Below are 24,268 nucleotides of genomic sequence, written 5' to 3'. Positions count from 1 at the left end.
CGTTTCTAAATACTCGGTCATTCTCTCGGATAGTATTGTAGAGTTTCGTGGATTAATTCGTAATCATAGAAAATCTGCAAAATAAAATACAACGTTAATCCTATCCTATTTTACAAAAAATATATATACATTTGAGTGGGTCTTTAATCACATGACTGTGACGTAGCAGGCAACATGGCGGCCTCCGTGGATACTAACAGTGGCGCGAAAGTAAGAAAAAGGCACTTCAAAGGTTCTTTAAAAGAGCCGAAATGTACAGACGGCGGCCTCGAAAAAGAAGCAGCGAACAATGTCGAAGGCGCCACCAAAGGAAAAAAGCCCCATTCCTTAAAAACGGGGACTTTTTGGCTCACTCGTATTGTGCTCCTGCGCTCTGTTGCCTTTATTTACTGTAAGTATTATGTCCCAAATTAACATACAATCTATTTCTTAAGAAACAAGAGTCGCTTTGATGTTTCCAATTAGCATTTCTAGCACATGGTTACAGTTAGCTCCGCGTATCTGAAATGTTGTAAATGTACTGTATTGTGTAATTACATGTATGTAAACGGTTTGAATTGTAAAGGTGACCGTGTAGAAATACAAAATGAACCACTTTGTTTGGTATATGAGTGCATTTCACCGTGAAAATTCCAATTTTCCGTACGTTTTGTCTAATGGCGACGCCACTATTCCGAGGAGAAACTCCATTGTTTCTAATATCAAAATAGTTAGCTACAAGGCGCTGTTTCACCGTTATGATACATAATGTACTCCATAATAATGCTCATAACTTTAAGGTTAGGCCCTCCCTGTCGGTGAACTTTTCACAATAATTAAGACGTACAATTTAAAGCCAATAGTACGAAATGCTTGAACATATGTGAATGCTCGTGTTGCACTCATACATATCTATTCCGACCCTCAAAAATAAAAACGTCAGACAAAAAAATATAATGTTGATAAGCCACAAAAGATAATAAGTCGAATTTTTGGAGGAACATGTTCCATTTCTTGAACTTGCTTGAACATATCCCTAACCCCATACCAGTGGTAAATACCAGACCTTATAAATAATGACAACTGCCCCCTCAAAAAGCTTCTCTCATTTCCTGGCCTTTACCAAATTAGAAATAATGGACTCACCACCCCAATTTCCAAATATTTTTACATAAAGAATCCTGGTGGCATTGAAAAATGTCTCCAATCTGTCTTTTTTTTTTTCATTGTAGGGGTGGCCTTCAGCATCGCTTTCAACCAAAATAAACAGCTGATTGGGGACCGCGGCCTAATGCCATGTAAGAGCTACCTCAAAAGCGTAAAGCGCTACGTGGGCGGAAAGATTGGGACGGCCGCTTTGGCCTACACACCATCCGTCCTCTGGTTCCTGGACTGGAGCAACATGGATGCCAACCTAGATGGCATCGCCCTGTTGGGGATGGCCCTCTCTGCTTTTGTTCTGGTGACTGGAATGGCAAATATGGTGATCATGGCGTCCTTGTGGGTACTTTACCACTCCTTGGTCAATGTGGGGCAACTGTGGTAAGTGCTGAATTCACTCCAATTTGTGTTTACTTTTAATTTTCAATTGGCTTTTGTGATTGACGTCATTTCCTGAATTTTCTACAAGCAATTTGTCAAAAAAATAGGTGTAATTGATGCTCTCATTACTGTTCTTCGAATGTTTTGATGAACACGGCACAGGGATTTAGCAGTTCGATGACAACATATCTTTTGAAAAGACCATTTATGGACATGAATGTACTAACATTTTAACATTTGTTTCTTTTCTTCCACAGGTACTCCTTTGGTAAGTTGAGCTAATGATACTGCAGGTTTTATTCATGCTACATTCACTCTGTATCATATTTTAAGAAACTTTATTGAAGGCATGCAGCTTAAATCAATATAATAATGGCGCTACTTGCATGGAAATAGCCTCAGTGTTGTGCATTGGGTTTGGCTAATTTCTGGTGTAAAGTCCAGCAACTGTGAAAAATGAAAGCGTTTCACGTAAAAAATAAGTTATCTTAATTAAGGACAGTAATTTTGTCAACTAACTCAAAAAAAATTGAAGCACCTCTTCCTAACGTGTGCACCTCATCCTTAATTGACATATACTATATGGTAATTTTACAGTTTCAAAAGCTTTTGCTGTTAGCATAAATTCGTGTCATTGATACAGGCTGGGAGAGTCAGCTTTTGGAAACGGGATTCCTGGCCATTTTCCTGAGTCCGCTGTGGACTCTGTCTCAAGTTCCTCGCCGTTGCCCCCCCTCCCTCGTCTGCATCTGGGCTTTCAGGTGGCTTATTGTGCGCATCATGCTTGGAGCCGTGAGTAAAACTCTCTTTCCCGACAGGGTTGTTTACAACTATACCATTTTTTGGGGGGGGGAGATGTCCCGATACAGTTTTTTTTTCTTCAAGAAATGTGTAGCTTTTTGTTGGACACCGAGTTGAAGCAACTGGGGTTGTGCTGAAACAAGCAGCACCTGACTGCAATCCACTGATTTCACTTGTAACATACCAGAGTTGTGGAAAGCTTTCCTCTTTAGAGGTTGTCGTTGGTCGTTAACACTTCAGCATATCTAAGACTGTCTGTGTGTACTTCTCAAAAAGAGAGAGAAATGACCTCAGTGTTTTTGTCCAAGGAAAAACAATCAGTGTAGTCCAAAAAATTTAATACCTAGGAATCACTCTTGCCTCAACATGTCTTGAAACAACAGATAAAAAAAAACACAATAAATAAAATTCAATTCAATTTGTCCAATTTTAGGTTCATTAAAAATACCTGAGTCAACAACATGATATTTTGACAAAATGATCATATCACACAAGACTTACTGCCTGACAAGTTGGTCATGGGCCTGCAAAACAACATTAACACTTGGACAATCATTTTCAAGCCTGGCTGATATGTGCTGTCCATTATTAAATAAATCAAACTCAAGCCCCTGGGTTAGCATGTCCAGTTCACAGTTCTAAGAGGGATTGTTCAATCCCCGGGCCGAGACGTCCAACACCAGATCATGAATGTCTTTATATTTCAGGGCCTGATTAAAATCAGAGGAGACAAATGCTGGCGAGACCTCACCTGCATGGATTATCACTATGAGGTAGATGATTTTTTTTCTTCTTCTTCTCTGATCAAGAATCAAATGATGATCTTCTCTGGTGCATTTCAATCACATTGCAGACCCAACCTGTTCCAAACCCCATGGCGTACTACATGCACTGGTCCCCTTGGTGGTTCCATCGTTTCGAGACTTTGTCCAACCACTTCATCGAGCTCATTGTCCCACTTTTCACCTTCCTGGGCAGGCGAATGTGCATTGTCAACGGCACGCTCCAGGTCCTCTTTCAGGTCCGCTATTTCAGATACAAGCAGCCAAGAATCGAGATGTAGTTTGAAATACATGTTGCTGTTTGACAAGGACATTTTCCTCTAGAACAAAATGTTACAATAGAATACTGTCTTTATTAATTCACTGGTTGCTATTGACGACGCTGCATTTTGACATGTAGAAAATGCCTCCGTGACATTTAAGAGTTTATAAATCCAGTATAATTATTGATCTCCCTCATTCTGATGTGTTTCGACTCTAGGCAGTTCTGATTGTGAGTGGGAACCTCAGTTTCCTCAACTGGTTGACCATTGTTCCCAGTTTGGCTTGTTTTGATGATGCGTCACTGAGCTTCTTATTTGGTCGTGGAAGCGGAGCCAAGAAAGCAGTGGCGAAGATTCACAACGAGGAAAATAGCGGACGGATCCTCGAACCCACTAAAGGTATGAATATTGGCACCCTCTTTTTCTTGGCACATTTTTTGATTGTTGTTTCTTTCACCAAATATTCCGTTCAGTTTATTTTTCCGTTCCTCCCAAAACAATTTCATTTAATCTTGCCTTTTTTTGGGGTGCATCAGGAATGTGGATTCGTAAAGTGCTCAACTGCTCGTTGGGCATTCTGATTGGCTGTCTCAGCATTCCAGTGGTGTTGAACCTGGTCAGTCCCCGACAGGTGATGAACACCTCATTTGACCCACTACGCATCGTAAACACCTACGGGGCCTTTGGCAGGTACACCAAATGTTTGGTGCAATTACACTGGAGATCCTCCAAGACGCCGCTATCCACTTTCAGTCTCTCGGTACTTTGTTGTGGCTTCACCTTCACTTTCCTCCCTTCTTCAGTATTACCAAGGAGCGCACAGAGGTGATTTTCCAAGGCACTCTTAGCGAGGATCCCAAAGACCCAAACGCGCTTTGGGAGGAATATCAGTTCCTTTGCAAGCCAGGAGATCCATACCGACGGCCGTGCCTCATTTCTCCGTACCATTACCGCTTGGACTGGCTCATGTGGTTCGCGGCCTTCCAGGTAAGTCACTCAAGTGAGCTGTAGATGACAACATTTTGTTTTATTCAATAAAATAGCAAGTAGCTTTTTTTGACGGTCCTTTATGTTTCACCATAAAAACATCCTTGGTTTTATTTAGAATGGCCTTCTTTGTAGTTCAGGGACTGATTTTTATTATGTCAGGTTTCACAAAAGTCACCCCACCCCCCTATTTATTTATTTTTCAAAATAAAAATGGTCTTACTTGAAAAATATATTTTTTCCCTCTTCAATGTAGACATACGAGCAATCTGAGTGGGTTATTCACATTGCGGGACGTCTGTTAGCTAACGATAGCAGCATCCTGTCGCTGATGGACCACAACCCCTTCCAGGACAGGGTCCCCCCCAAGTAAGGAGTCTCTGTTCATTGAAAGTGTTACAGAATAATCATGAAAATAATTCTCTAATGAAGACATGCCTCACTTTGAGGGCGATGGTACATTAATGCAATGCCATTGCATTTATTTTGATGCTTGAATACAAGGGGCGTTTTTGCCAAGTTTACTAAACCAAAATGGGAATTGATTTGATCTAATGACACCATTTTGACCGTCCGTCCATGTCTCAGGTGGGTTCGAGGAGAACATTTCAAATACAAGTTCAGCCAACCGGGTAGCGCCAGCGCAAGCGAGGGCAAGTGGTGGCTGAGAAAACGCATTGGCCCCTACTTCCCGGCCGTCAACCTGGAGGCCCTCAGGGGCTTTTTCCAGTCCCGAGATTGGCCCCACCCACATATCCCCACACAGAAGCATTGAGGACATCCACCGCTAGTGTATTGACACACGGTGGACCTCAGAGGGCGACAGAGAAGGGTTACGGTTGTGTATTGCAAACATCTGCTACGCTATATGTTTGTCATGGTATATCTATTGCCATTTTTAAAAAATGTAATGAACAAACAAGCCAATCTGCTGTCATCTTTTCTGTATTCATGTTGGATGAGCGTGTGATTGATTTGTCATTGTCGCTATGTTCCAATTATCCATTTTTCTACAGTGCATTTTCTCTTTATGGCTTCATTGTGCTGGACTTCCTTCAAGCTGACTTCAGGGAAAAGGTGTGCTACATTTACATGCAGGTTTGCAGAAAAGACAGAGGAAATCAGTGCATTAAATTGACATCTTTTTGTCTGGAAGATGGGAGGAAATGAGTTGTGAGGAGGAAAAAAAATCACGCAGGGAGTCCAGAGGCTGCTGGATTTGAACCTGTGACCTCAGAAGGGCCAGCCACTCATAGCGGTATGCCATAATAGCCATTTACATTGTTCTATTCAATGGAAAAGTGAATGGTCAGTTGTAATTTAAGGTTTCGGGAAATTATGTAAAGGAAGGAGAGGTGAGATTTTTAATTGTCTTTTTTGTCTTTAAGCCACAGGACTACAGATGAAAAGTACTTTAACAATATGTAATTATGTCTATTATGAAATTGCACTCTTACAGTTAATCATTTGTGAATATTTTACTGGTGAAACTTACATATACAGCACATCATTTTGCAAATAAATGACAGACTGCTGTATTTTGCATTGAAAAGTGTTTTGGGAAGATTGGGATAAACATAGACACCTTACTCTCTAAAGTCTCGTACTTTTTATTTTATATGTATCAAACGTGTTAATATTTTTCTAAAGCATTTCATTGTGGATTTTGAGTACGTATGTATTGCTAGAATTTCATATATGCTGGTATATATACATAGCTCCTTCAAGAAATTGTAGTAACAACAAAATACCACTGGGTGGTGCTAAAGAATAAGATTTAGGGGTGGGGGCGTTCCATAGTGTTTTGAAGCAAAAGGAAAAAATAGGCAATACAATGCACTTACCATAATTCTGCTGTATTTTAAAGCGCCCATTGTTATTTTTTTGGTAGGTGCATGTGGTGGATCTATTCCAGTTAAGTGACGGACGGTGTGGCAGCACAGAGGCATAAACATCCCATCACAAGTCTGTATGAAATGCACCATTATCAAAAGGTTCTACCACAAGGTGGCACAAGGTACCACTGTTTTACATCCACTCTCATCACCTTTCTGTTTTGGGGTGAGCAGAGAGATATTCGGTCAATTTAATGTAATAAAAAGAAAACAAACTGTAATCCGTGCCTAAAAAGGCTCATGCGCCTACTTGACTTATTTGAGCCATTTAAGTGAAAGTAATGCTAATCAACCACTATCAAATCCCATTTTCCAAACTCCCAATTGTAGAAGCCAGATTGGTCTTCAGTTTTCTCCAAGAGAAAATGAATTCGAATCAACTGCAAGGACCCGATATTCATGCATGGCATAGGTTCGGAAAGTTTGGGTTGTCGTTCCCTTTAAAATCCTTCGACGCGTGCACGCTTTCTGCTCATTCCAATCAGCAGCAACAAGAGTGGAGAGCGAGAAAGCGCGATCGATCTGTTTACACTGTTCAGCGCATCCTTCTTTTACACTCGCTTGGTAATCGACGCTTTTTTCGGGCGTTAAATCATCTCGAGTCCGATTCCATTTCACCACGCGCACCAGCCGCAATGATTTGGGCGTGAGGGTGAACTTTAGCGTCCTCCCCGCGTTTCGCATCCCACTTCAGAATCGTACAAGTAAAGCGAAAAAGAGCGCATCGCTTGCTTTGACTTGCTATTATTTTTGTTGTCCTTTCCCCTCACCACTATCTACATGCTGTTAGCGCCGATTGTAACCAGAGCCATGTCCAGGAAGAAGACGTTAAAGGGGGGCAAAAGTCCCAAAGGCTCGCCCAGCGGCGGTGGAGGGAAAGCGGGGAAAGCTTTGGCCGTCGGTGCCTCGCCGACATGCGGACTGGTTTACCCCAGCAGACCGTCCATCGGCGGCAGCGGGGAGTTCTACGACATCGCCTTCAAGGTGAGCCCACACTGGAACACCGTTCATTTTCTGAACCGCTTATCCATCCTCACGAGGGTCGCAGGGGGTGCTGGAGCCTATCCCAGCTAACTACGGTCAGCCCGAATCGGTGGCCAGCCAATGGCAGGGCACGAGGAAGCAAAGCGACAACCAAACATAGCGAGGGTTAGGCAATTTAGAGGGTTCAACTAGTCTAGTCTGCGTGTTTGGGGGATTTAGGAGGAAAGCGGCGTACCCGGAGAAAACCCACGCAAGGCCAGGGAGAACATGCAAACTCCACACGGTGAGGACTCACCTGGGATCGAACTGTGAGGCCGTCATCAATATTTTATAGATATTACGTACATATATATTCATTTGAGTGGCGAAATCCAATTTCTGGGTGACTTCCTCTTCGTTTTGGGGCCTTTAAGCGATTTTTTAGGTCGCTTAATGATTAGGGGACTGTACAGGACCTTCTAATTTATTTTAGAGCATCCCCAGGTACTTCCTTTTTAGTTTTTTTTTTATCTTTTGATTTGGAGGCATTTCTGGGAAATTTTAGTGGAGTATTTTATCAAATTTTGGTGGAACCAACTGGCTTATAAATTTTGCACGCAAAATTAATTAATCGTCATAGTACATGAATTTACCATTACTAGTAATTTTACAGAAAATAAGGTAGCTAATATGACTTTGGCTGGTAGTAGTTCAAGTGACATAGTAGCACGACATTAATTCCATCATTTTATGACTTCTATGGTATTCTAATGACGGAGCTGCGATGAGAATAAAAGCGATCATTTGCTTTGAGCTTACGTCTATGCAAATTCCCGCAAATGAAAAGATCACGCACGGCGAGCAATATTCATTTCACACTTAAACGAACCCGTCGCCCCCAAATGTAAATATTATTGTTTCGTTCAAATGAAGTTCAATGGCCTATCACGTCTAAGGGGATTTGCTGCTAACAGAGTGAGGAGATGACAACATTCACGCTTTTCTGGAGCAGACCTCCACTTGTCCAAGTTCTTCTCCAGCTTCTCAGTGGAGATCACAATCTCATCTGCACATAATCATATTCCCAAGGAACTTCCTGTCTCATCTTATCTGTCGCTCTTACCGTCACCAGAGCTTAAAAGCAGAATTTGCGATACGGACAAGGTCGGTTCTCATTTTTTTTCTTTGGTGCTGCTGCCTCAGGTGATGCTGGTGGGAGATTCCGGTGTCGGGAAGACGTGTCTTCTGGTCCGCTTCAAAGACGGAGCCTTTCTGGCGGGCAGCTTCATCTCCACCGTGGGCATCGACTTCAGGGTACCTTCTCATTTTTCTCACATTTTTAAGCCAGTCACATTTGGAACAAGACAATGAATGGAACAAATGAGTGAACAATGCCAGATGCAAAGCTTAGCTTTGATCGTTCGTGTTTAGTGCAGTGCCATTAACGGCGATGGACGTCCCAAAAAGTTTTGGTAGCAACCTGTTGGTTCCTTTTATTAGACAGTGAAATCTTATCATAATAAGGCAAACATTTTTAAGGGGGATTTGGGATTTATTTTTTTTACTACTGCAATGCGCGACTCCTTTTCTCGAAATAATTGGTGAGCAAGTAAGCACGACAACTGCGAAACAATGAATATTCAGCAGATGAAAAAAACGAAGTAGCGGCGGGATGGATAACGACACGATTGCGCCTCTTCAAAGCATTTAGCAGAGAAGTAACGACAGTCTATAAAACCCCGCGTGTGACAGTGAGATTAAAACCTTTTGTCAGGAACAACCGAGACATGCAATCCACTACTGCAATATTAAAGATTCCGATAGAATCTTAATTTTAGGTCACCATTTTAATCCACTTAAACTGAGCGTTATACTCACCAACGCATGGATTTGAACCCTTTTTTTATTTAATTGTGGCTTGAGAACAAACAACCACATACGCCAATGAATTCTTATAACATTAAACAGCGTTGATACACATTTCTACATCTTCTTTGTGCCGTTACTGCAGTAGCTTGACAGGTAACCAGGGATGATTTTAATCATCGGCTGGGGAATAAGGACAAGACATGTTTTTGATCTTTACACTGAGAACTCACACTGCTTAAAATAGCTTCCTTTGTGCTTAAGATCTTTCAAGGCTATTTATTTTTGGAACTCAATATCAAAGTCACCTCTCAATCATCGCTCCCATAAACAGTGTGCAGAAAATAATATTCAGTTCAAAAATGAAGCTACGTTGTGTCCAAACAACAACAAAAACATCTCCTTTGCCACCAATGCGATAATAAAATTTAACTGTAAAAAAAACAACATACAGTCAGTCAACCTAAAACTATTTTCCCCAACCTACTGTATGAACATTTGTCTTTATAAAACAAATGTCGATGCATCAATGGAGCACCGCGATGTGCTGCAGTGGAAAATGGAGAGTTAATTGTGGTAGCTTTGGCAGGCATCCATCCCTACAGTCCACTCAGATTTATGACACCAATGGCAAATTGTCTTGGCCTTCTTCTACACATAATCCTTCCCCATCTGTAGAAGTATTCCTTTTGCCCGTACGCCTAACAAAAACATCTCGACAAGTCATCGCGCACATATTAGGGCTGTGACAATAATCGACACGATGATAAATGTCTATCTATTCCAATAAGTTATCCATATGCTGCCGCTACGAATCGGGTGTACCTAAAATATAGAAAAAGGTTGAGGTGAAATCCCTGGATTGAAGGATGGCTCTGCATATAAATCAAATGCCAAAGGAAAAAAAGGGTGACAAATCCAGGATTAGTGCAAGAAACACAATGTGAGTCAAGCGAGGCGGCGCGGGAAAATGGCAAAAGGCCAGCTTGCAAACTGGAACTATTCACCCATTTTAATCCCTTTAAATCACTTCAATTTTGCTCTGAAATAAACATGATCAAGAAAAGGCTTTTTAGTATTATTTTAAAGTCAGGGCATTCCAAAGCATCAACTCATTGGTTGCCATTGACAACGATATTGCTTATTTTCGAAATAATGGATCCAAATAAAATGAATGAAAAAAACCAGAAATACACCAATTACAGCCCAAATTAACACATTAAAAATCCCTAGTATTTAACTCATTGCATAACTTTGACGTAGATGGACGTCCAATCCATTTTCACCGTGCCAGCCAATGATGAAATATGTATCGATTAACTGTCACATCCCCAGGAATAACGGCAACATATTAAAGCACTTTCATACAAACGCAAAAAATTGAAATTATGTTTGTTCAAAAACATTAATAGTTGTCCTTGACAATGTTCTTCCTTTCTTGCGTCCAATGACATCAGACTTGAAAGCATTTTTCTTCACATGGCAGTCATTTCTGCATTTGTTGATTCTTCAAACTAAACAATGAACGAATGACATGAATGCCTTTTTCATGTCAGCACACCAGATGAATGCGCTTTACCCTCGTAGGTATTATAAAAAAAAGACATAAAAAACGCCCAAGATGGATGCTTTCCCTGCGGAATGCCGATAAAAGCATTTTCTTTCCGTCTACCAAAACATGCGTTTCTCCGCTTTGTTGCGCTTTGTTTTTGAAAGCAATTGTCATTTCTTTGCCTGTGCTTTTTAATCCGTCATCTGTTGCCTTTTTTTTCATCGTCTGTCTGCTTGCTTGTTGCAGAATAAGGTGATGAGCATCGATGCCGTCAAGGTCAAACTGCAGGTAAGAAAAAAAAAATCAAATCTCCATTTAAATGAAAGCAGTCTCACGGCGATACGCCACTAAAACGACGTCAGAAAATCGTGTGCTCGTGCCGCAAAGTATCTTATTTTGAAATCCGGTTTCCAATCATCAAAGATTGGCTTTTGAATAAGCTCTGATATTTTTACTTGGGATTCTTGAAGTAGCCCTGTTGGCATTTTAATAAGTCATTTGTCTTGATCAGCCCATTAGATTGTTTTGTTGAAGTGACATCTTAATTTTCAACACACGAGGCCTTTCATCGGCAATTGGATTAAGTCTGACACTTTTTCCACTTTCCCATTCTACTCATTTATCTCCTTTTCTTCCTACAAATCTGTGGCCTCCAATTATAGCCGGCTCATCATCTGAAATATTACAGCTCGTATCTCAAATGAATTGCGTTTTATGACAGGCCTGTACAAAAGTAGGATCGCCATCGCATTTGTGTACTCATCATATTTATTCATGTATTTATTAATTAACTTACTTATTACCTATCTATTTATGTCTAAAATGCCTTTCCTATTCCTGCATCATCACCCTCTTGCTACTGTGACAACGAAATTTCCCAAATACGGGATGAATAAAGTTATCCAATCCAATCCAATCATCATCACTCCAGTCTTTCTACACGTTTGCTTATGTTATTTCCTGGCTGTAACCATGCATGCCGTCCACAAATTTGACTCTTCTTTTTTTTAGATTTGGGACACTGCCGGTCAGGAGCGATTCCGCAGTGTCACGCACGCCTACTACCGCGATGCTCACGGTAAGAATCCGCCATGATGACGTTTGCCTACTCCTATTTTTTTCCCCCGCTCTTGGACCGTAGCAGCTTTGACAGATTGCACGTCCGCTAGCGATGAATGGATTCAAATTCTCAACAGACGGAATGATAGATAGCTCGCCTTTTTTTTTTACTGTGTCCATCTTGGACCTGTGGTCAGAATCAAGATTCCATTATTTAAGTACGTTATTGTTATCACTAAATACTCAAATCTGATCTCAGAGCTGCTTCAACCCGTTCTATGTGCGAATGTAGTTTGGAAAGACCGTGTTTTTCTGCACATTGTCATTCATGTGCAGCACAGATGGACAAACAATGCACGCACGCTATCAAGATTTTTGGTCCGGGAGTCCACTTGTCTGCATTCCAACTGATCTGTCAGGGCGGTAGAGCACTTTTGCTGGTGGATGTTTAACAAGGCAGCAGGGGAGCCCGCAGCTGCTCTTTCCAATCGTCGGGCCGTTACGTTACTGACTTTTAAACAAAAGTTCATTCGGTCTGACAGGCGAGGGTTGGCAACTCAAAGAGCGGCTGACAGCGACCGAGTCTTACCAGATAATTGTATATTCCGCAGACCTTGTCGTGTAAAATTTGCTTGGTTTCTGAACCTTTTCCACAGGGAGCCATTTATCATTCGGCCCCAGATTTGAACAGAAACCTGATTACAAAAGGGAAAAGGTTGTTTTCTTTCAATATTCCAAACAGGAAATGAAGGATCCCTTGTTCTAAGAACAGAGAATGCATACAGTCTTTCCTCGATTATTGCAAATTCACTTCTTTCTGCTATTAATTATTTTTTTCAAAATATATATTTATTATTTTTTTTCAAGTTCATAAAAATGTAAAAATCCACGCAGAAACTCTTAAATGGAAGCCACTCTTGCTACTAGGACTCAGCACTGAAGGGAAACAAAAAAGGTACTATATTTTTCAATTATCCCGGCCATGTCTGGTCTACATTAACCGCAATATTCGAGGGATTACTGTACTTAACTCGAAGACGTGACAATGTTCATTTGCTCAAAATGAAGAGAGACGTCAGTCACATGCTAATTATTACCATGAAGCTTCATCTGTTGCTCTCATAATTCTATGTTGGACAGTTCATTTTGACCTACCACCTTCAAGTGGCGCTGCCTGAAATGGCAGCACGGAACCACGCTAATTATACGTGCACAAGCGTGCCCCCATTGTCGGGGGTGACGCTAATTATACGGTGAACGTGTCCACCTGCATTGGACGCTATGTTCCAAAGTTTGAGCAGTAATTTTCCAAAGTTTGAGCAGTCATTTTCCCTGTGTCTTTCCAGCACTTCTTCTTCTCTACGACGTCACCAACAAAGCATCCTTCGATAACATTCGGGTAAGGAAAATCTCCCTCATTTTCATTCCACTCCTGCTTTCCAAATTCAGTCGAAATTCCGCTACATTTCTCGAAATAAAAAACGTTCTGACAGCCGTAATCTATACGATCTACCTCAGTTACAACTCAAAATGAAATGCTCTCCTTTTTATCAAGTCATTTTTATGCTTGCTTTCCTACCTGCCCATTTATTGATGTGAAGGTTTAATACCCTACTTCAGCATGATAAAGCTACCCGCTTGTTTTTTTTATTTAATTTCAAACCCGCTCTATAAAACACACAGCGATACATTATAGGAATGCATTCTTTCATTTTATTTAATGCAGACAGTTCAAGCCACAGGAAAAAAAAATCTCCAAGGTTCAGCTTGTTTGGCCTTTTTTCTTCCTTTCAAGTTCAGTCAAGTGGAAATATCTGGATTTTTAATGCTTAAGGGCTTCGCTGTTATTGTCTTATTAGTAGTTTTTGGCTGCCGCTACCCACTCGTGTAGTACTAAAAAATCGTATTTTTTCAAATCCGTGTCACTATCTCGTCAATTCAGTTGAGTAGGGAGAAGTAAATGAGGAAATGAAGTGGCGCGGGGACAACTTTGCTCCAAATAATTTGCATATCAGACAAAAAGAAGAAGGGGCGACTAAATTTAGAAATGACTTTTTCTGACTTTGGTTGACTTGTGAGCATTTCTTGGTGTGTGTGTGCCTGAAAAAGGCTCCCACCAATCGTGCGCCTGCAGGTTGGCTTCCAGCTTGCGCTGCACATTTCTACCCGAGGGAACGCCGCTCATCTCGGTGGGCTGAAGCCACATTTCCCAAAGCCGACTTTTGCAGAAAAGAATATTACTGCATGTTTGCTCGTATCCAAAATAGTCTTGGGAATATTGGCCCCCCAAAAAATCGCATCTCTCATCTCATTTTCTAAACCATTTTATCCTCATTAGGGTGGCGGGGGGTTCTGGAGCCTATCCCAGCTGACTTCGAACCATAGGCAGGGGACACCCTCAACTATTTACGCTCACTCTCATAGCTAAGGGCAATTTAGAGTGTCCAATCAGCCTAGCATGCATGTCTTTGGAATGTGGGCGGAAACCAGAGTACCCGGAGAAAACCCACGCAGGCCCGGGGAGAACATGCAAACTTCACACAGGTGGACCGACCTGGATTTGAACCCAGGTGGGCACTGTGAGGCTGACGCGCTAACCCCATCCAAAGAATATGTTTATTTATTTTCCGGACTATAAGGCACATTTTTTTTTCATAAATTGGCTTGACCTGAGACTAAAAATCAAGTGCAACTTATGTATATATATTTTTTTCTCTCGCTGACCACTGACAGCCTATTATGTTGTTTTTGTAAGCTATAGTGGCTAATGCTAACAGATGCCTATTTAGCAATTGTTCTCCATTTTAGTAATGTTACTTTAACTTATGTTTGTACTTGGTTTCAAACCAATTTTAAAAATGGCCCTCCCAAAAATGCTACATATATATATATATATATATATATATATATATATATATATATATATATACATATATACATATATATATATACATATATACATATATATATACATATATATACATATATACATATATATACATATATATACATATATATATACATATATATATGTGTATATATGTATATATGGATATATATATATGTATATATATTTTTTTTCCCCTTTTCATGATGTATTCTTTGGCTGGGGTGACGAATAGTTCAAAAATGGTGTGATTATTCATCACTTTTTAAGTGGATAGCGTTCAATTGGGCGTAGAGAGCACGATGCTTCTCCACTTTGGCTTTTGGCTTTATCCCGCCCGCCGTAACGAGTTTCCTCTGCAGCGTTTTTTCGGCCGGCGCACATTTGCTCTTTCCACGAATGAGCGATGAGTCGGGCAATCTGTCTCGCCAGGGGACTTTTTCCCGGAACGGCCGGCGGCTTTTGGCGCGGCCGAGGGGGGGCCTCCTCGCCGCGGAAGACCTCTTCCGGGTTCACGGACGGGCGGAGACGCACGTCTCGCAGCTCTTCCAGGGTGACGGCGGGCGCCCGTCGGAGGAAGGCGAAGGAGTCCGAGTGGTGGCGACGGGACGCTTTACTTTTGAGGGCCGGGCTCTTTTCGCTCGCGGGGTCCGGATCGGGGCTGCCGATGGGGAGCGCTATCTGTAGGGACAAGCGATTCGCGCCGGCCCGATGGGAAGACGGGACGGATAGAGGGCGTAACTTCCAACCCAGGGGGTCGTGGCCAGTTATGGCGGACGTCCGGACGATAGAAGGGCGGGAAGTAGTCGCGGAGACCAATCCGCTCGGGGGAGCGGAGTACCGTCGCGGAGTCTGGGAAGTGAGAAGGGACCCCCCGCGCCGAGGAGGCTGCGGTTCTCTCCTGTTTTTCCTGAGAATAATGACAGCGGAGCCGTTGGCGGACTGACAGCGTCCACGAGGGCGGGGGGTTGGGCCGGCGTCGTTCATTCTTGGGGGGGCTTTGGAAACATGGCCGTCGGCCTGCGAAAGAAATTGCCAAAAATCAGAAGACTGAGTAGTACGTGCGGGTAGTGTGCGGTCAATTGGTCGCCGGTCTTTTGGTTGCCGGTCTTTTGGTTGCCGGTCTTTTGGTCACCGTCTTTTGGTCGCCCCGACCGCGACAACAGGCGACCAAAAGACCGACGAACAAAAGACCGGCGACAAAACAAGGTAAAACAAGACGGTCTACGCATAAATAAAAGCCAACAATGGCCATGAGCACTTTCACTGAGCCGACGGTTTAGTGTAGAAGAGTTTGTATGTACATGCGTTGTCCCTTTAAGAAGCGACGTCAGTTCAGTCAGGGTCTTAACAAGTTCTCCAACAAAAAACAATCAAAGTCCGGGAAATTTGGAGCTTTTCTTTAGCCTAATAATTACTAGGGCATTAAGTAGGACTAAATAGTCATTCGCAGTTTGTAGTTAGGGAATTTGAGCAACGATTTAAATGGCTATAACTGACCTTCCGGCCGACCAAAAGACCAGCGACCAATCGACCGTGTACCGAGTAGTACGTGCCCTTTTTGATGGCTTTTTACAATCTGTTCTTCAAAGCAAAATCCTTGTCCATAATAATAGACAAAAGACCACATTTAAAACTGTCCCCTTCATATGTTCCAAAAATCTGACGGTGGCCTTCAACGCATTTCAACCAAAAAAATTCTCATCAGGAAATAACATTTCTGCAAAGCGTCGGTTATTTCCAAGGAAAGCAGTCTTTGCTTTACGCCGCCTACGCTTTTTCTGCCCTTTGTCAAAGAATACAAACGGGAGGGGAAAAAAAATCTTGTTTATTATCGACGAAACCCCTTAGGATAAAAGATGATTTTGCTGTAGCGCTATCCGAGGAGCCTCAATAACACTTTACACAAGACAAATGGCTCACAATTTCCTCCACTTTTTATCCTCCAAAATCCTACATTGTTTTTCTATCTTTTTTCCCCTCTCTGTCTTTCCCCCCCCCATATTTTCCCTTGATTCTCATAGCATATTTCTACTGTAGCGCCACAAAACTCCCCCAACAAAATCCTTCAACTAGATTGACCTAAAACTATTTGTAAATACAATATAAACGCTTTTTACCTGCATTCTCAAATGGCCCTGACTTCAGCTAATCCGCTCTGAACAATTCAACTCGATATTTGTGAAAGCTACCCACCCAAAAACCCAAGTTGAACCCCAACCGCAACTTCCTGAAAACGTTGTGACACAGACCTGCAAACATAGACCACACTTGGCACAAAGTCATTAAACAGGAAGTTAAAACATTGAGAAAGGGCTTTCATTTGAAAGATAACATTAGTAATTTCATTTTTTTTGGACGATACAGCTTACATTTCATTCTAAAATGATGCAATGCTTTACTTGAAGAGCCCAACACATATTGCATTTGTAAAGTACCGATGATTTAATGTTTTCTTGACAAAAGGGCTTCAAAAAATTCACCAGGGATGAAGGAAAGTTAAATAGAATCCTTCAAAAGCAGCCCACTCCTAGGAAGGCCATTTCGTAAGAACCTGATTGAATTTACCTGTCCGCTATCTCCATCTCCAGATGGCTAAAATCAATGTAAACAAGTCTGGCCCGTTTCCTTTAGCCGCCCGTCAATCTTAAAGGAGACATTAAAACGCTGTTGTGGTTTTCAAATTCGCTCACGCCTTGTGTTTCTTTGAATATTAAACGGCCGCCTACTCGCTTTCATTTCAAATAATGGCGACCACGACCTCATCCAACAAAAATCAACTGAGCGATGCAAGCGGGGAGATAAAAATTGGACAGCTATCGGCCTCCAAGCTCTCGCCGACCGTCTCAAAAGAAAAAAATCCTGCAGGCCCGCTTGCATATCTCGCCATTGTCTGAGAGTAAAACGTCTTCTGACCTTGACGGCCGTCGCGCTCCATCACACGGCGGTTACGGCGCACGGGCGGCGTCTACCGATGCCCCCGCGCCCCCACGCGGGGTGAACTCTCATCCTTTGCCATCGCTCGGAAGCCCGACGGCATCCGATTTCAAAAGCCGTGTTCCTTTTGCGACTTTCTTGTCATCCGCCCACTTGCCGGCGAGCTTTTGCTAAGTAATTGGCAGGTCGTGGACAGCCAAGGCTGCTCGCTTGGGTTTTCGCGGCCACTCGCTCCGCCTAATGAAGAAAAGCCATAGCGACAGGGTGGGAGGCTTAGCCGCGACCCGCGGGTGAACACGAGGGTGATATGAAAGGGATTCGCGCCGCTGTAGAAGGGAATCAAAGGCTTTCATTTGACAGGAATCAATTCAGTTTCCTTCCATCTGTGATTGAAGCGAAGACTAAAACCGCGGTCGTCTCGAACTCAGACTCAAAGACATTTTTAATCTTCATAACCTAGACCAAGGGTGTCAGAGTCGGGTTGGTTGGCGGGTCGCGTAAACGTCAACTCCATTTCACGTGGGCCGGACCATTTTAGATAATATTTAGATATATTTTTTTATAAATGGATTAAAACACTGGATTAAAATCCCTGAATATTCAGTTTTTTATAGATCTAAAACAATGTTTATTTGAGCTTTTTTTAAATATATTTTTAGATTTTACAAAATGATTTTTGGACTAAAAACACAGAAAAAAATGGATTAAAAAATGACTATTGATTTAAAAAGGGAAAAATCAAGAAATGTAATATACATCTATACTCTTCATTTGAATTTGATCCTAAAACAGAAAGTCGGCACTCATCATTGACTTTCCTGGGCCACACAAAATGATGCGGCGGGCCAGATTTGGCCCCCGGGCCGCCACTTTGACACATGTGACCTAGACAATAACCCAGGAGACCACCTAAAAATATTCAAGGCATCCCATGAACTCGTAAGTTTCTTCACTCTAAATGTCCAATTCCAAAAATCCCAAATTCCGAAGTTGACGTAAAGTTTCCCGCATAAACAAAATCTTCCATAAAACCCTCCCTATGGTTTATTCATCTGTTGTGTTGCGCCGATCGCCACGTTTCAACCAGCATGCGCTCGTAAAAAAAAGTCTAAACCCCCGATTGCCTTTGAAAATAAATGCACGCATCCTCCAAAGTTTATTAGCCGCTGCAATAAAAGTATCTTTTTGCGGACAAAATATAACAAGCGTTGGAGGAAGAGGGAATTTATTTAATCACACGTTGTGTTGCTCCTCACAACGCTGAAGGAACATCATTACTGCCGCCGATTCCAACTCTAATCATGTGGGCTAATTGGAAAAATGAATTTACAAGTGCTACTTGGCTGTAAATAACTATGCATTAGTAATTCCCTTTTATTAATAGCGCCAGGGAACGGAGCCACGTTAAAGCTTTTAGTCATCAAGTGCCCATACCATTTTTCTTGGGGCCCTGATACCATGTTTTTTGGTTTTAAAAAAAGACAAAAATTCCTGGATTTAACTCAATTGCTAACCCATTGTCCCATTGACCCCCAGAATTAAATTTCTACCCGTGTTTTTTTGCGCAGGCCTGGTTGACGGAGATCCACGAGTACACCCAGCAGGACGTCGTCATCATGCTGCTAGGCAACAAGGTGAGACCTTGTCAAAGCTGTAGATTACTAGACGGCTTGATTGATGGAGTCAGAAAAGAAGGATACGAGTCAATAGAGGCAAAGAAGGGAGGACATGTTTTATGATTTAGAGACCAGATTTACGCTTCACCTGGTTCACAGGCGGGGAACTCAACGTGTGCACCACGTACAGTATATTAGAATGTCAACGCTACCCCGTGAAGTAAGGGAGTGACTTCAATTGGCGTGTGAAGAGCAATCACCCAAGACGGTACTCGGACGTTTCGTCGAAAGACGTTTGGTCCCCGGACGTTTGGTAGAACGGACGTTTGGTCGCCGTTTGTGTCATGAAACTGATTTGTTTAACCCTAACCCTATTCACTCAATGTTAAATAGTAGTCATTAAATCCCTATTCACCCAATGTTAAAATCTATCAATTGCATGCGAACCCATTCTACCAAACGTCCGTTCTACCAAACGTCCGTTCTACCAAACGTCAGGTCGACCAAACGTCCATTCGACCAAACGTCTGGTCGACCAAACGTCTTTTGACGAAACATCCGGTCACGCCCAAGACAGACCTTACTTGAGTAAAGCATCCCATAATAGTCTTTTCTCCAAATGTACAACTTGTTCTCAGCTAAAGCAGCTGTTTGCTCTCTGGCTAGAAGAAAGCAAGTAAGCAGAACGTCAAAGCCGCCATGGGAATAATGGTCTGTGTCCTCTAAAAGGGCAACCGTCGCTCATTTTAGGACGTGTTTGGCTTGGCTTGGAGGAGCGCAAAATCAACAAAAATGGGGTCGCACCAACCGTTGTGGAACAATTTTTTCAGCCTGCCTCTGTGTGCGTGGAGTTGTTTTATGCAATGCGTAAATATGAACACTGTCTGATGTTTGGCAGGCCGACTCTTCTCATGATAGGGTGGTGAAACGAGAGGAAGGAGAGAAACTGGCAAAGGTATTTGGGATTTTTTTTCCAAAAATTTGCCTTGCTCATACCGACCCGGTCCCGATTATGACGCCCTTGCAGTATGAAACGGATTGCACGTCTAGCAATGAGTTGTTTATCTCCCGGCCACTAAATGAGTTCCTCGCGACGTGACGCCCAATCCATTGAAAGAACGTCGACACCAGTGAACTCATTTCCTAGCAACACAGGCGGCATAATGCCCAAAAACAAAACATTAGATTCCCATCTTCCCTTATCAAACAAAAGTGCACGTTTCTACATCTTTGCTAATGAACCACTTCCATTCTCCTCATGTTAAACAATGCGACGGATGCCTCTACCGCCATTCGTGCGTATTCTGGTTATTGTTTGCATGGATGATCAGCCAAGTGGGAGGGCTGGCCGACTTCATTTTCCGGGCCATTTCGCTCCGATAAGCGAGGAGAGGGCCGCCGCGGCCGAGTGGAAGCTCGTCACTCGTCACGGCGAGCCCGGCGTTGGCGGAGGAGAAGCACCTTGAATGCAAATGCGTCATAAGCTAACATTTGCTACAGCTGCACCATTCAATTTAGCTAACAATATGTTTAACAAGGTGCTTTGCACTGGTGGACAACTCCACAACTAACTGGTGCTCCGACTTAGTTTAGGTTGATGCAAAACCACCGCTAACTCAAGAAAACAATAAGAAAAAACTTGGAATATAGATTGGATTGGATTGGATAACTTTATTCATCCCGTATTCGGGAAATTTCATTGTGACAGTAGCAAGAAAAGTCATAATTATAAGTTAGACAGTACAGTCAAAGGCCGCAGAACATCAAAGCAAAAGCAAAAAGCACAAAGTACAAAGCAAATCAAAGGCAATGGGATCATTAAGAATCACCAAATCATTAAGACAGAAAAGCAGCAAAAACACAAAACGAGCTACGAGTTTCGGTAGAAAAAAAACAGATAGACTCAAATAGATGTCAAGTTGGACAAAAACTGGAACCACACACAGGAAGTCTTCCACGAGATGGGGAACTTCTACAGACTGTGACCGAGGTAGAGAATAGAGAATAGAGAATTTGAAATGTGTATCTATAATGTTCTTTCCTGTTTTCTGTGTTGTTGTTGTTGTTGTTGTTGTTTTTCTTTGGGTGGCGTGCAGGAGTTTGGTGTCCCCTTCATGGAGACTAGCGCCAGGTCTGGACTGAACGTGGAGTTGGCCTTCACCGCTGTGGCCAAGTGAGTCACAAAGTGTTAACTCCTTTTTTTAGCCTTCAGATCACAGCACATTTCTACATTGAGCGTCCAAAATGGACCACTAGGGCAGGCTGGAAAGGGGTCACTCAGCTGATCTGAATCAATCGTCTACCTATTTTTGCTCTGGGCCAATCATTTCAACACTCTTTGGGAGTGCACCACCGAAAAAGAACTTTATCGCATCTGATTAATGATCAATTCTACATTTTGATTGGGCAGTGTCACACAACATCAATTAATTTTATTTGTATTTTTATTTTTTGCTAGAGAGTTGAAGCACAGGACCCTGAAAGAGCCCGACGAGCCCAAGTTCCAGCTGCAGGAATACGTCAACAAAGAAATGAGGACGGCCGGCTGCTGCCTCTCGTAGATCCGTTGTGCGTGCGTGCGTGCGTGCGTGCGTGCGTGCGTGCGTGCATGCGTGCGTGCGTGCATGCGCGCCCGTTTGTGTGCGTGAGTGCGGGTAAAGGTAAGCAAGCCACGTACACTCCCGTAGAATTCCAACCTGTATACCTGACCAGCCACGTATCATCGCTAGTTTCATGAAACTGTGAATGTAAACCTGAGTACGAGTAGACTTGGACATACAGATACACACACACAGTTTGATTGTCCGTGTTAGCCCACAGCGTCATGAATGTGCTTAACGTACGCATTTTCTATCTTTATCATCGCAATCTGTCAAAGTCGTGTTGAAATAGAAATGTACAAGTAGATCATTTAACGGTCGTTATTACAATCCCCTCAATTAAAGCTAAAGCCTTTTTACGGATGTTTCACTGCACCGAATTTGAGCCGCTTTGGTCAAATCTGTTGAATTGGGGTGTATTTGTTACCACGCATTCATGTCAATCCTGCTAATGTGACATTGTTTTTGCAGTTTTAATGTTAAAATCTTTCAATACTACGCCATTGTACAGTCGGGTTACCATTCGTTTGCTGTAAACTTGTAATACACGTACTGCAACTGAATGGAAACGATATTTACATTAAAGAACAATCAAGAGAGGGTTCGTTCCTATTCATTCGAAAGCGGATTGTTGAAGGGGAAAAAAAGCGAAGCGACATTGACCTCCTGTGGTAGTAAAATGAACTGCACGGAATGGCCACGTCAGAGAATCAAATGTTCTTTCGTGGAAACGACGCAGGTCGTCGTAGTCCTTTATTTTCGAACGAAAACATATTTTTGCTTCTTCCTTATTTTCGAAATGAATTAGCCGTGCCCTTTGAGCGATAAAAATACATGCATCTTTAAATCATCATTAAATTAGTAACACTTTTAGGGTCACTAACTGTCGACAGCGATTCACAAATTGACTTTTAAGTCCTTCCACTCTATTTTTTGGCTCATTTAAAAACGTTTTCCTTTAAATTTGCGCGGACACGAAAGACTTTTGACCCTTTTAAGAGCAAGTGACCTTATTTTTAACTTTAATATTAGGGTTAGTTATCTCTCCCAGGAAGAATCTTTTGAATTGATGGCGCCCCAAAAAAAGCTGGATCATGTTAAGTGGCAGGAAATCCTTAAATGGAGGATCAGGCAATGAGTCTAATTAAAAGACTAGGCTCGTTTTCTGAAATCATTTAAAAAATCTCACTCTTGTAATTAATTTAATAAAAGTTCATTAGTACGCTTGACTAAAAATGAAAAAGTTGGTATGAGAAGCAGGCTGTCAGTACACATGACATAACTGCATTAGGCCTTCTGTGTATTTTTCACTTGTGCGTTGCGTCACTCAAATTTAATGTTAATTCCTCTGCGAATATGCTGTTAATTTCCTACTTAAGATGCATAGCAACACAAAAGTGCCTGTCATAGCTTGTGTTTACCACAAGGGGCTCCCACGCGCCCTTCATTTGCTTTTGTTTTCTTGTTTTTTTTAGGCACAGCTACTGTAAAACTTCTCTACCAGGACGACTTATTACACTATTAGAACAAATAAGCCAAAGTAAGAACATTGACATAGTTTTATGGACTTTGCGTAATGTTTAGCCCACCTAGCTGAACTAGTACATGCATAAAGATATGCTTTAATCTTGTAATATTACGTAAAATCGTTTTTTGGGGGGGACATTAAGTCAAATGACAACTTTTCCTCAGATTTTTTTTAAAGTGACATCATCTTTCCACTTTAATCACTACGTATGACTTTATCCTGGTCATCTTTTACGTCCTAATGCACCTTTATTGGCCTATTTTTGTTTTTTATCTTATTTTTTGGCGGGGCCACAATACTCCGTCGTGCTAACTAGCGGCTGGCGGTCATCCTGACCAACATCCAGGAGTTTAGTGACTTTAGGGGGGCCCCCCCTGTCACTTGACCAGAGGGCCATCTGTTTTCTCGGTCTCATTAGACCTCCGCCAGGGCGCCCTAACCCCAGCGGCTCTTGTGCACCGGCCAGTCACGCTGAGTGGGAGCTTGTGTGCTGGAGACTTCAGCCGTTGCCCGGCACTCCACTCAAGTGGGCTAAATGGACCGGACCGCCCAAACAAAAGCCATGTGGCCCCGAGGCTCCCGTGTGTGGAAATACATTCCTTTTTTTTCCCCCATCAAGAAGGCCACACGCTCCACTTGCCCTTCTCTTTATTGCCGCTCCTTTGCGAATTGAATTCCTTCCCCGCTTTCAAACGTTTAACGCCTAACGTCATCAAACCCACGACGAATGTTGTCCATTGTCAGATCATCGTGGATCTCCCATCGGACGTTGCGTCCCGAGGTCCACGGCCCGGGTTTGGGGTCAACTTCATTTGACCTTGCCAAACCTGGCAACGTCCAGCTCTTCAATATTTCATGGCTGCTACTTTGATGCCTATTTTCCATTGCATCCAAAACTCATGTGATTTGTGCTCTTTTCACAGTTTACATAACAGCGTTGGGTAACCAGAACACAGCATTTGTTTGTTTTTTGGTGCGTGGGGGCGTCACAATGCCGTGATCCAGACGTGT

At 42.4% G+C, this 24,268-nt stretch overlaps 3 protein-coding genes across 4 annotated transcripts; 2 read left to right on the top strand and 1 right to left on the bottom strand.

Annotated features, from left to right (window-relative positions):
- The first annotated feature begins 168 nt into the window (after positions 1 to 168).
- Positions 169 to 5,892, top strand: lmf1 (lipase maturation factor 1). Its single transcript, XM_077625257.1, has 11 exons — positions 169 to 391; positions 1,212 to 1,521; positions 1,779 to 1,789; positions 2,165 to 2,313; positions 3,030 to 3,095; positions 3,176 to 3,343; positions 3,586 to 3,766; positions 3,904 to 4,057; positions 4,171 to 4,354; positions 4,611 to 4,723; positions 4,943 to 5,892. Exons 1-11 carry the CDS (start codon positions 175 to 177, stop codon positions 5,127 to 5,129), a joined length of 1,740 nt encoding a protein of 579 aa, XP_077481383.1. The 5' UTR covers positions 169 to 174; the 3' UTR covers positions 5,130 to 5,892.
- On the top strand, positions 5,508 to 22,329 carry rab26 (RAB26, member RAS oncogene family). 2 transcript variants are annotated; one of them, XM_077625250.1, is made up of 12 exons: positions 5,508 to 5,612; positions 6,246 to 6,371; positions 7,040 to 7,233; positions 8,416 to 8,526; positions 10,877 to 10,918; positions 11,642 to 11,708; positions 13,036 to 13,088; positions 19,082 to 19,147; positions 20,028 to 20,084; positions 21,226 to 21,302; positions 21,588 to 21,696; positions 21,741 to 22,329. In XM_077625250.1, exons 2-11 carry the CDS (start codon positions 6,326 to 6,328, stop codon positions 21,688 to 21,690), a joined length of 816 nt encoding a protein of 271 aa, XP_077481376.1. In that variant the 5' UTR covers positions 5,508 to 5,612; positions 6,246 to 6,325; the 3' UTR covers positions 21,691 to 21,696; positions 21,741 to 22,329. The 2 variants fall into 2 exon arrangements, with proteins under 2 accessions (XP_077481376.1, XP_077481375.1); XM_077625249.1 differs by lacking the exons at positions 5,508 to 5,612; positions 6,246 to 6,371 and adding an exon at positions 6,589 to 6,813.
- On the bottom strand, positions 14,770 to 16,764 carry LOC144093197 (uncharacterized). Its single transcript, XM_077626530.1, has 2 exons — positions 16,697 to 16,764; positions 14,770 to 15,596 (listed from the first exon to the last, which is right to left on the bottom strand). The coding sequence occupies exons 1-2, from the start codon at positions 16,700 to 16,702 to the stop codon at positions 14,835 to 14,837; spliced, it is 768 nt and encodes a 255-aa protein (XP_077482656.1). The 5' UTR covers positions 16,703 to 16,764; the 3' UTR covers positions 14,770 to 14,834.
- Positions 22,330 to 24,268: the final 1,939 nt, after the last annotated feature.

The sequence above is a fragment of the Stigmatopora argus genome, chromosome 18 (genome assembly GCF_051989625.1).
Source record: "Stigmatopora argus isolate UIUO_Sarg chromosome 18, RoL_Sarg_1.0, whole genome shotgun sequence".
NCBI lineage: Eukaryota > Metazoa > Chordata > Actinopteri > Syngnathiformes > Syngnathidae > Stigmatopora > Stigmatopora argus.
This window is presented reverse-complemented; position numbering and strand designations above follow the sequence as displayed.